This window comes from Biomphalaria glabrata, chromosome 4 (assembly GCF_947242115.1).
Source record: "Biomphalaria glabrata chromosome 4, xgBioGlab47.1, whole genome shotgun sequence".
In the NCBI taxonomy this organism is placed as follows: Eukaryota; Metazoa; Mollusca; class Gastropoda; family Planorbidae; genus Biomphalaria; species Biomphalaria glabrata.
In genome coordinates, this window is record NC_074714.1 from 54,750,998 (window position 1) to 54,763,958 (window position 12,961).

Sequence of the window (12,961 nt, forward strand, 5' to 3'; positions counted from 1 at the left end):
TTCGAAATCCCAGTCTTCAGCAAGATTCGAACCCAGATAAGGGATAATTTTTAAAAATATAATAAATGTCTACTTACTTTTTTCATGGCGTATGAGCTGGCTCTATTCAGCTGAAATATCCTACACATGGCGGTGGTCTCATTTTGCCAGATCATCAAGTAGCCATCCAAATGTTGTCGAGAATTCTCTGCAAGTCAACAAACACACAATCTAAAATCATTTTAACTCTTTCTCTCCGTAATTATTTTAATTTAATGAGGTCGAATCAGCGTTGGTATCGTATATTAGGAGAGAAAGAGTTAAACATTTGGTAGATGAGGGAAGACCACAAACGTTTTGTGATAGGAGCCTAAATATCCTATATGTTCAACTCTATAGGCCATTATCCCAATGCAGAGATTGTAGATAAAGGTGATGTTTAACTTTTAAAGAATTGTCGAAAAACCTTGCTAAACAAAATACAAGATTGCCAAGTTATAGCTTAAATGCTACAACTTATAGTGGAAAGGGGGTAAAGTTACTCTTCTCAGACCTAGTGGTCTACGGTACAGAGGATATTAAACTCAACTGTTTCTATGGCCAACAGTTAACTAGTGTCATGTGGCCAAATCAATGGCTGTTGACCTTTATTTCCCCATCATAAGTCAGGTAGCCTTTAAAGTTGGGTAGACTAAGGGTTGTCCAGAAAATCCCTAACCAAATCCCATTCAGTTTGGAAGCCTAGTTCTTATAAATAAATAAATTCACAGCCAATACTGTACAATTGGATACAATACTGACTGTACAAATGCTTCACGTGAATAAACATACAGCAGTATAAGCTCTAAACTAGCTTCCATCTCGTATTGGATTCTTCACTATTCCAGACTAATTAAAAACATCTTCATTACAAGGTGCCTGAAGGCCTTCTTAAAAACAATTGAACATCAGCAGTTGATAATGATGATTATGACTATACTGACTATATCACAAGTGATTTTCATGAGTAGTGTTCAGATCACATATCTTTCCTGAAGCACTGCCCCTCATCAGATGAATTAGGTTAATCATGACTACCTGGTCAAGTTAAGAGAATTCACCGCATAATAGGATTAGCTTCAGTAGGATATGGAGGCGCGGTGGCTGAGAGGTAAAGCGTTTGGCTTCTGAACTGGGGACCAGGGTTCGAATCCTGGTGAAGAATCAGGTTTTTAATTTCGGGATCTTCAGGCGCCTCTGAGTCCACCAAGCTCTAATGGGTACCTGACATTAGTTGTGGAAAAGTAAAGGCGGTTGGTCGTTGTGCTGCCACATGACACCCTCGTTAACCGTAGGCCACAGAAACAGATAACCTGTACATCATCTGCCCTATAGACCACAAGGTCTGAAAGGGAAACTTATTATACTTTTTTACTTTACTCAGTATGATACAATTTGAATAAGTAGCTGTTTATAAATATATGCAAAAGGAACATTTATCTAAGTAGAAATAAATGCATTAAAATACATTGTCAAAGTATTACCTGAAGTAGGTGGCTCCCATTTTATCCTAAGACCAGGCCAATTGTAATGTACTTTATTATTATCTTCATAGTCTGATAAAAGTGATACAAGGTTTATACCAGAAGGCCGCTCTACTGTCAGGGTATCAAGTGAAAACTCAGTAGGTAAGATGGATCGGTTGAAACTTGAAAAAAAATCGGAGCAAACTGAAATAGCAAAGTAATTCGACATTCATTATGATTGTAACGAAAATTATAACAATACATGGGTATATATAAACCAAGTCAATTATAAACACATGAAGTAAGCAAACTAATACTATAAGAATCACTTGACTCCATCCAAACAACCAAAGTTGTGAGTAGCACTTAAGAAAATGAGCCTCAATACTTGTTTGCCTATCAATTCAATTTGTATAACAAGTGTTTGGATTTGCAAGTTCAGTTTAAAATAAGATAATAACTCAGTAGAAGTTGAGAATGCCATAGAAATAGTAAGATCAAAAGAAAGAAGACAACCTAAACATGTTGTACATAATCAAGTGAATGGAAAAGAAGAATAAAATTATGAGAATGTCTTTAAGAAATGGGGTGGTCTTTAAGAAATGGGGTGGTCTTTAAGAAATGGGGTGGTCTTTAAGAAATGGGGTGGTCTTTAAGAAATGAGCTGGTCTTTAAGAAATGGGGTGGTCTTTAAGAAATAGGGTGGTCTTTAAGAAATGGGCTGGTCTTTAAGAAATGGGGTGGTCTTTAAGAAATGGGCTGGTCTTTAAGAAATGGGCTGGTCTTTAAGAAATGGGCTGGTCTTTAAGAAATGAGCTGGTCTTTAAGAAATGGGGTGGTCTTTAAGAAATAGGGTGGTCTTTAAGAAATGGGCTGGTCTTTAAGAAATGAGCTGGTCTTTAAGAAATGGGCTGGTCTTTAAGAAATGGGCTGGTCTTTAAGAAATGAGCTGGTCTTTAAGAAATGGGGTGGCCTTTAAGAAATGGGCTGGTCTACTCTACAGCCCATGGAAGCATGAATATGAATGAATAATGAAGCCACAGAGGCTTGGTGCCATTGGGTTCTATTTTTTTTTTTTTTTTTTGTGAGTGGTGATTCTGTCTGTTTAACATGTAGCAGAAATTTATATAGTTTCTAGGTAAAATAATGGGAGACAACTGTTGAGCATGTTGCAACAATGAATGGATGGCACATAGATGTTGTCCTTCTATTTGTTAAATTAAGTAAAGTGTTGGTCACACTGCACCCCCATTAAGCATTGGCTACAGAAATATATTATTGACATATAAAAAGGAAACTTAGTTGGACCAAAGCAAAAACGGATGACAAAATAGCCCTTTAGTTAACTTCTCTGGTGTAAAAATGTAGGAAACCGGGAAGAGTCTATCACACTGAAATGAATGGGTTTTATGTTAATGGACCTCATTCCCCAATCGTAAACAAACAACATTAAGTCACGTGATCTTATTGATAAAACAATGGAAAAAACAGTCACGTGACAACCATCATGAATTAAACATGAGATCGTAAATTATATAGAAGAGATAGAGCACCACGTGGCTAAATGTTGTTTGTTTACGATTGGTGAATGAGGTCCATTGTTAGTTTTTTACATTTGTTTGTACTTTGGCCCAGCAGTGTTCTTAGTTTACTTAATGTGTATCTATTGTGTTTTTATATACTGGCTCCAGTTCAAATACAACTATTTGAAAATTATACATCAAAGCTTAGAAATAAACTAGAAACATTTACCTGGTTTCTTGTATTCATTCATACACAGGTCACTGTTTGAAATCTGAGGATGAGAATTATTGTCTTGTTTCATTGTAAGATTTGTGTGTCATTGAAAATTAATAAAAAAAAAACATTTGATGTCAAGACATAAATATGTAGAAGATAATATATATTCAAATCAAAAAGTTCTGAAAGAAAAATAACAACACTCATTTATATTTACTTGTCAAATATGCAAAGTTCCCATTTCAGAATTTGCAATCTACAGGGCAGATGATGTAAAGGCCATCTGTTTCTGTGGTCCATCATTAACCTCCTTTACTTTTCCCCAGTTAATGTCAGTCACCCATTAGATTCTGGGTGGACTCAGAGGCATCCTAAAGATCCAGAAATTAAAACTCCCAGGATTTGAACCTGTTACCCCTCACTTAGGGAGTCAAGCGCTTTTACCACTCCACATGTCAAGTAAGAATAAAAAAAAAAAATTGGAGGATTTTTTTTAATGATATAATTTAGCTATAGAAAATGTTTACTTCCAAACTAATGAGTTTATTCGTTAGCAATGTCTGAAGGATTTCAAGTGTAATAACATTAGTCAAATTACTTTAATAGCAACCTCTAATACACTAACAATCAATGGCTGCCTGGTCGTGCGGTTTGCACGCTGACTATCGATGGTCCCACGTACAAGCCCAGCCCGCTCCCAGCCCCCATCATACTGCAAGAAGTTTGGACCATAAATTTAATTATCTTCAACTCTGAAGGAACATCCAAACCATGTAAACATTTTACAAAACAACTGCTCACTTTGGTCTTCTATTGGTCCTTTCAATGAACCTCCCATGCATTTAATATCTTCCCTTTTCTGTCTACCAACTATACTTTCCATCTTTCATCAGCTCAACCGGCTCAATCATTCGACATGTCAACAGCATAAATCACTGACTTTGTCAGTACAAAAGATTAACATTAGTGGCCAGACAAAACAAAAAAATTTAAAATCACAACTACTAGTTAGTAGAGATTTTCCAGGACAAATGATAAATAAAGTCAAGCCGTAATAAGCCATAATCCCTACAACACTGAAACAGAACTTCAAAGTACATAACCAGAACTTAAAAAATACCTAACCATAGAATAATGCTATGATCATAGATAATCATAGATACACAACAAGCACTTTTCTTATTTCCCATACTGACTAACACACAAAGACTTTTTTTTTCATTATTCTTTAAGGCAATTTAATTTACTTGTTGGAAGGAATGCCTGTGATTTAATAAGAAGATAAGAACAATTTTCAATTTCAATATCTTATTTTCAATCTTTTTTTGTAACTATTCACATCATACAGCTGATGAAATTTCAAATCTCTTGGACAAGTTAAATATATATATTTTAAACTTAACAATCTCTATAGCTAAAGCTTATTATATGACAAGTTCAAAAAGGGCCATGACAGATTTCCAAAGAAATGATACTACTACATTGCCCCTGAGTCCACCCAAATCTCATGGGTATCCAACTTTCGTTGGGGGAAAGTAAAGACAGTTGGTCATTGTGACACCCTGCTTGTTTACCGTTGGCCAAAGAAACAGATGACCTTAACATCATTTGCCCTGTAGACTGCATGGTCTGAAAGGGGAATTTAACTGTTTTTTTTTTTTTTTACATAGCTCATGAGACCTTTCTTCAACAAGCCAATCCTATTTAAAGCCAAGCAATACTTACATCATTGTTATCGCTATCTTTTATAGTCAAAGTGCAGTTACCACACTCTACATATGTAGTCAAGTGCTGCAGCAAAAGGCAGGCAGTTACTTTAACCAAAAATGTAGTGTAGCCCATCACAGCTAATGTTTTTCTGTAACACCAGGGATGGAGTCAAGACAATCACCTCATCTGTTCAGGACAAAAAGAAATAATAACAAAATTATTTTCAAATTACAAAATGGCTATTAGAATATATTTTGTTTGTTTTTTGTTAAGAGAGAGAGAGATTATTAAAATAGTTTATTAAATTGTAATCTCTTCTGCAGCTTAACTTAAAAGTATGATGGATAAACTTAAAGATATAAAAGATAAACTTATATAAATAAAATCTAGACTATTCTACTCTTGAGAGTACTGGTGTTTTACCAGTGCCACCCTCCCAAATAAAAAAAAATTAGAATTCAAAATGGGTGGGGCAGGCTAATTTGCATAGGCTATATATTAAGTTAATAAAGAACCTGCATTGGGCAATACCATTATATGGGGGACATCAGAGGTAAATATTATGTCATATATGCATGTGCATCTATATTAAGTTAATAAAGAAACTGCATTGGGCAATACCATTATATGGGGGACATCAGAGGTAAATATTATGTCATATATGCATGTGCATCTATATTAAGTTAATAAAGAAACTGCATTGGGCAATACCACTATATGGGGGACATCAGAGGTAAATATAATGTCATATATGCATGTGCATCTGTAATGGCCATGACTGTCGTAAGACCATCTGTGTGTTAAGGAAGCTGCTTTGTTGCGACCCATTCTTTCTTTTTTTTTGGTCATGCAAAATGATGATGTACAACAGCATGGAGAAATTAGACTGTTCTAACATAAGAATGGTAAGAATTTTAGCCTTTTAAAAATTCTTACAAGTGAAAATATATATACTTTCTTAAAATTTTTTATAAATTTATTTTAAAAAAATTTTTATACATTGTATTTTACTTGATTAATATATAGAGATTATAATATTAGAATTGTTGTAGCTTCGTATTGGCTAGACAGAGAGAAAAAAATGAAAACATCTATAAACTGCATAGTTAAAATATAATCTGATGCCAAAGAAGGCTGGGGCAGGTATGACAAAATGTTAATTGCTTCAGACCAATTTTTTTCCACGACAAAAATATCGAACACCTTGTAAACCGTATCAGACAAAATGCATTTTAAAAAATGTTTTAATATTAGAAAATGATTGTAATTTCATTTCTGATACTTTCTGTTCAAGCAAGAGGTGAACTAGCATTATGTGCAAAAGAAAAGAAAAGACTAATTGCAAATACATGTCACAGTGATAGTTCAAAATATAGGCAAAGTCAATACTTTAAATAGATTTTGCCATTACAGGGGAGAGCATAAATGATTTTTTTTTTCTAGAAAGGAAAGTAATTATGTAAAAAAATATTCTTTTTATTTATACAAAAAATTCGTTATTTATCAAAATAATGTTAAATAAGCATGTATTTATAAATTGCTTGTAAGATTTGTTGTCTTTTAGATACTAAAAGTTTACTGATTTACTTCTTTTAGATTCGAACATTAAAGAAAATATTGCATAAAAAGTACATGAACACTAAAATTGTATTGCAGCATTTTCTAAAATGGTAAACCTTATCGAAAAACATCCTCTAACTCTGGTTGTGATATCATCTGCATGGAAATCAAGACAAGTGTTATGACATGTAATATATATGTTCTTCTTTCAATCCTGAATACAAATGTATGGTTTTCGCTTGGCTAATACACCATGGGGCTTGACAGTAGTCTTTAGTACTGGAAGCACCCAGCCTAGTAGAAAAACAATCTTGTATAGGAATACAAAACCAAGTGTGTTAAAGATTAGAAAAAGGGACCACGCGCCATACTACCACAGTATTTCTGTAATAACCATCAAAATAAAGACCCAATGAGAAAATAAGATGCTATGTCCGATACGGGATACAAAAGGGGGGTGCTCGAATAGGCAGCTTTACTCTAGATATCATTGATTCTAGATGTCCATAGATTAGATTATTCTAGACCAGTGGTCTTCAACCTTTTTTGGTTTACTGCCCATTTTTCTTATTTTTCTTTTAAAAAAAAACGCAAGCCCACCACTCCACCTCTAAGAAAAAAAACTAATAAAGAAACGAGAGAAGGCAAATTTCAATAAAATGTCATTTATATATTAATTTTCATGCTGTAAATAACAGATTGTTAATTTCATAACTATTATAAAAAAAGTATGCTAATAACAGCAAAAATTAGCCTAATTGTCAAGACTTTCTTTCAATACCTCTGAATAGTCCCTTTTATTGAATATTAGGGCCTACTATTTTTAGGTTTAATTGTGAATTTAATTTTAATTTTTATATAAATATTATTATCTTATACTTCAAGAAAGAAGATAATTATGTCTTGCGTATTTCATGTGTCAATCTAGTCATGCATGTTAATCAATGACTTAAACTTGTCTAAGTCATTAGTTTTCCTGGCTGATTCAGGGAAATCGATTCCATCCTCTAATGGCTCTAGGAAAGAAGGAGCACTTGCACGAATTTGTTATAACTGAATTTAATAAAAAAAAATTAAGCTAATGGGAACCTTGTGCCTCCTGTAGTCTGACAATATTAAAAATGTCAAGCTAAAAATTTGTCAAAGTAAGACAAATGTCTTCTCTAGTGGCTACATTTAGTCTATTTCTTTGCTACTCATTAAGTATGTCATGCATTAAATCTAGTTTAGCCATGTATGTAGATGGAAAAGCTAAAAATAATTCCTTTTACAACAACAGTTTTGGAATTTTACTGGAACATTTAAGAGTAGCCATATCTCTGTCCTGCCTCCAATGTTAACATTTTTTTTTCACTGAAGACATAATTTTTGTAATTCTTTTTTTCTTCCAGAAACTCAATTTGAACATCAGATGCTTAAAAGTTGTCATTTATATTTAAATTTTTTAATTTATTACATCCTAGAGGTGATTCATTTCTTCATAGAGCATTGTTAGTTGGTGAATTGCATAGACATCGATCCCCTTGAACAATAATTTATTTGTAAACAAACAAGTTATGTAAGATTGTTAGACCCTTTAAAATAGATTTAACTCTATCTCAATAAAAGAGAAAATGATTTGATCAATGTCAATTTATTGCATTGCAGTTGGAGGTTGGTTTCATTCATTTGCCTTAGAGCCCAACCATGTAAACCAAATTCTTTAAAGCCTTTTTTGAAGTCATCACCAACAGATGAATTCCAAAATTGTATTTAAGAGTTTACAAAATAAGCATGCAACTCCCTTTCGGAATCCAGCAAACCTTAGTTTACAATAAGAGTTTAACATATTGCTCATCATGTGTTTCACAAAACTGTTGAAAGATGAGCTTATTTTCACTACAAGGGTTTGTATTATATCTTCACTTTTTATAATTAGATTAGATGGGAGCTATCTAATATCTATTTTAACATGTTGCCTGTGTATCACAACTCACAAGGTGAATAGTGGATAGATCTGGATACTCTTTATCTATATTACTTTTGAAGCCTTTGTAGCTTCCAACCACTGATGGTACCCCATAGGACGCAATATAAGCTACATAACTATATGATTTTGAAATAGTATTTCATCACTAACCAAAAAGATTATAAGTCTTTTTGTGCCACAGATAAGTTTTAAAGAATTCGAATTTTAGTTTTTTAAATAAATTTTCAAACAACATCATAAGACAGGAAAAACTCTGCAATTTGCTGAGAGGCAAAGTTCCCCTTTCTTCTTTCAGACCTTGCGATCTATAAGGCAGATGATGTAAAGCTCATCTGTTTTTGTGACCCACAGTTAAAGAGGGTGTCATGTGGCCAGCACAATGACCAACCACCTTTACTTTCCCCAACTAATGTCAGGTACCCATTAGGGCTGGGTTGACTCAGCTAAGAAACTACTAAAACATATATATATTCTGCTTTGCCGTTGTTGTTTTTTTATATGTGCAATAGTAGGAAGTTTTTTTATATGCAATAGTAGAAAGTTTGTTAATTTTACATGAATATTCTTAAATTAGTTCATTTTTGGATATGTGTATGTTCGTGAAGCGAAATTGGTTTCATAACCTCAATTGAAAATGTTATTATTCAAAGAAGAACACATTGGAATCTGGTGGCAATTCAATAACACTTCTGAAAGGTTGGTATCATTCAAGCATTTCTCATGACCAACTTTGTCTCTACTTTTTAATTGTTAAAAAAAAGGTTAAGTCTTAATTTGTAATTTAATTTGAGCGATTTTTTTAAATTAACATTTATATATTAATATATTAACATAAGTAGATTTATATAAATTAATCTATAATCTAAAAAGCGTAAACGTTTACGCGCGCAAGAACTAACGACAATAGATACCTTTCGATTACAAAGAAAAAGGGGATTCCCGAAATCAATTTCTAACGTAGTTTCTGTTCTTAAATTCGAAGCAAGTTAACTATTTATAATGTGTCTATATTTAGTTAGCCAGAGTTAATGGTGAAGAAATGTGTTTGTTTTGTTTCAGTGCATCTTTAGTTCCTTTCATTAGTACACCCCCCTTTTATGCCCAGCCCCCCCCCCCAAATGCCCATTTAGCTCCCAGCGCCTCCTAATTTCATGAAATCCCCACTGGGGCACTAGCACCCCTGTTGAAGACCACTGCTCTAGACTTAGACTGTAGATTGACCCTAATTGCTAATAGATCTGTAATCTAGATCTAGATTCTAAATCTTATCAGATTTAATCAGATCTAGACCTAGATAATCTAATTTATCTATAATTATAGATTAGATTTAATAAATATATTATTAGATTATCTACTAGATTAATTAGATCTAGATTAAAGATCTATCTTAATATATCTAGTTACAATCTAGATCTAATATAGCATGATCTATCTTATCTTAGTTATAGTTATATAATACAGACGTTACTTCAAAAAAGAAGATGATTACGTCCTACGCGTCATGCATTTAGATCTAGATCTCTATCTATTTAATCTATAGTCTAAAATTCTAAAACTTAGACTGAATTAAGAAAATTACCTCAAAAAACATCTTTGTAGAGATTGTAGACTAAGACGTCTTAGTCTTAGACTGATAACCATTTGAATATTAATAAAATATTATGAATCATTTATTGATCATTTAAATTATTTTCATCATCATCTATGCTCTAGATCTAGTAAACTAGTTAGTCTAGACTATAGTAAGACTAGATCTAGTAGTTTGATCTACTCTGGTCACTCTGTCAAGTCTGTCTCAGTCCAGTGTCTGTAGAATTTAAATGTATGTCAATTAATCTAGATCTATTAATAGTATCTAGATCTAGACTATATAGATCTATTTTAGATCTCTAGATTCTAGATCTAATTTCTGATCACATTCAGACATCATAGATTATGATAGATCTATAAATCTATTAAGATCATAAACATATCTAAGATCCAACTTGTGGTAGACTACCGACGTAGACTCGACTAGATCTAGACTAGATGTAGATTTCTAGTTGTTCCAATCATATCCGCATTCTAGAAACTAGAGTTACAAGACCTGCAGTCTGCACATAATACACACACTTCACACACTGTGACACAGTGTTAGTAATGCTATGTATTTCGCACTAGATTTAGATCTAGGCTAGCTAGAATCTATATTACAGTCTGGTCATGTGGTGCCTCTAGATCAAGTATTCTTTAAAGTCTATAGATCTAGATCTAGATAGATCTAACACGAGTAGCAAGAAATAGATCTAAATAATTATCTAAGATCTAGATAGTATAGATTTTAGATCTATTAAACGAAACCAAACGAAGTGTATGTAGGCCTAAGTGTGTGAAACTAGTCAGAGTGCCAGACAACAATTAAATAATATAGCCTAACTATATAAATAGGCCTATCTATATGGGCACTATATAGGCATTGTAATAACTCTAATTAGTAGGCCTAAGGCCTAATTCGTTATATAAAAATAAAATGTAGGCTACATGTTCTTATCTCTTATTTAATATAATAAAAATGAAAAAGTTAATAGCGAAAATGAAATAATAAATGGGAAATCAAAGAAGATACTTTAATCTTTTCTATTAAATTACAGCAGACGCTACTTCAAAAGAGAAGGCATATGCATCAGATTGCTTTATTTTGCTCACCAACATGCCTTTTTAGATATTATAACTTGGCTGTTTGTTTTATTTATTTTTGTCAAGTTTTGGACGCTCTTTCAGCCAATGAATTTAGTTTATTCGTCTTAGTCAAAATTTAACCTCCTGCATGAAAGTATAGGCCTTTAGTAAAGTTCCCCTTTCAGACATTGTGGTCAATAGGGCAGATGATGTAAATGTCATCTGATTCTGTGTAAATGTCATCTGTTTTTGTGTCCCACGGTTAACAAGGGTGTCATGTGGCCAGCACAACGACCAACCGCCTTTACTTTTCACCAACTAATGTCAGGTAGGCCTACCCATTAGAGCTGGGTGGACTCAGAGGCGCCCAAAGATCCCGAAATTAAAAATCTCAGTCTTCACCAGAATTCGAACTCGGGACCCCCGGTTCGGTAGCCAAGCGCTTTATAATACCGCTCATGCAGCCACCGCGCCTCCGCATGAAGGTATAAGGATGGATAGGCCTATAATATAATCTAATTAAGCGGGCAGGATTCAAGCTCGATACAATCGTGACGACGGGTTGAGGTAGCCTACACACCATGACACTAGGCCTGCCACTAGCTAGATTATTATTTTGCAAACCTGTAAATATGAAATTTTATTTTAGGTGAAACTGTGAAATGTAGAATCTAAATCTTGAAGCTATATTCCAGTCTATATTCCCAACCAAAACAAAAGAATAAGTTTTATCTTCTTCTTCTTCTGTTCAGCCATCCTAACAAGATAGGCTTAATGCCTGATTGCCAGGTCAGACTTGCTATAGGATGGCTGCCTGGTCGTGCGGTTTGCGCGCTGGACTGTCGTTCAGATTTATCGATGGTCCAGGGTTCAAACCCTGCCCGCTCCCATCCCCCGTCGTCCTGCGGGAGGTTTGGACTAAGAAGTAATTATCTTCAACTCTGAAGGAACATCCGAAACATGTAAAACATTTTACAAACATTTTATATAATATATTGGCATTTGGGCCGGCACAGAATGCGCTGGTGGGGCCGCCGCCAAATGGGCCACTTGGAATGACAGTGTTGGCCTATGTCCATAAATAATTTAATAAATTCCCTCTTCATGTTGATGGCTTTTGATAAGAAATTGTCATACACGATTTGTCGGCGAGTAGCTTTTTGAAATATACGGTAGAATGAACTTCTCATGTCGCTATTTTTTCAAGTGTTACTTTTTACTATTTCCATCACTTCAAATAATTTCAAAAATTCATGTATTTAAGTTTTTCATTCTATAGCCTCTAAACCTATCTAAACGTATAAATACAATACATTTCACCAACCAACGCATTTATCAGTTCAGTCGCAGGCGTCGGAGAAAACTTTACATATTTTGATAACAAGTACGAATGGATACGCATCATAAAGCACGCAATGTGTGAGCCTATAGTAATTAATGCCAGGAAAACCAGTGACTTGGCAGAATTTAAGTCATTGGTTAATTGCATGACTAAATGCATGACGCGTAGGACGTAATCATCTTCTTTTTTGAAGTAACGTCTGTATTATATAAGATAAGATAAGATAATGCCATGGCCGATTTTGGCACCTAGTTCGCCACTGTCTTATGTCAAGAATAATTCTTAACAGACTCAAGAGGAAAGGCGAAGAACACGCACGCTTCAGAATATATAGAAACACTGTTGAACAAATGCCTTCAACACTAAAAGAAACTGGTACTCAATTTCAAAGACTTCTTGATGGTCGTGTGGTATGCGCTCTGGTCTGTCTTTCGGTGGTCCCAGGTTTGAACCCTGTAAAACATTTATTTTTTAAATTTACCTCACAAAATCATTTGA

The 12,961-nt window shown here is 33.9% G+C and overlaps 1 protein-coding gene across 1 annotated transcript in view; it reads right to left on the reverse strand.

Moving 5' to 3' along the window:
- The window catches only part of LOC106073599 (uncharacterized), a 30,127-nt gene extending 19,566 nt beyond the window's left edge, over positions 1-10,561 (reverse strand). Inside the window, exons 1-5 of the mRNA XM_056025819.1 lie at positions 10,043-10,561; positions 4,950-5,120; positions 3,237-3,279; positions 1,503-1,688; positions 78-187 (exon numbers count right to left, since the gene is read on the reverse strand). Of these exons, the coding sequence (XP_055881794.1) occupies positions 78-187; positions 1,503-1,688; positions 3,237-3,279; positions 4,950-5,066 (456 nt within the window). The 5' untranslated portion in view covers positions 5,067-5,120; positions 10,043-10,561. The remainder of the gene's footprint in view (positions 1-77; positions 188-1,502; positions 1,689-3,236; positions 3,280-4,949; positions 5,121-10,042) is intronic.
- Between the last annotated feature and the right edge of the window lie 2,400 nt (positions 10,562-12,961).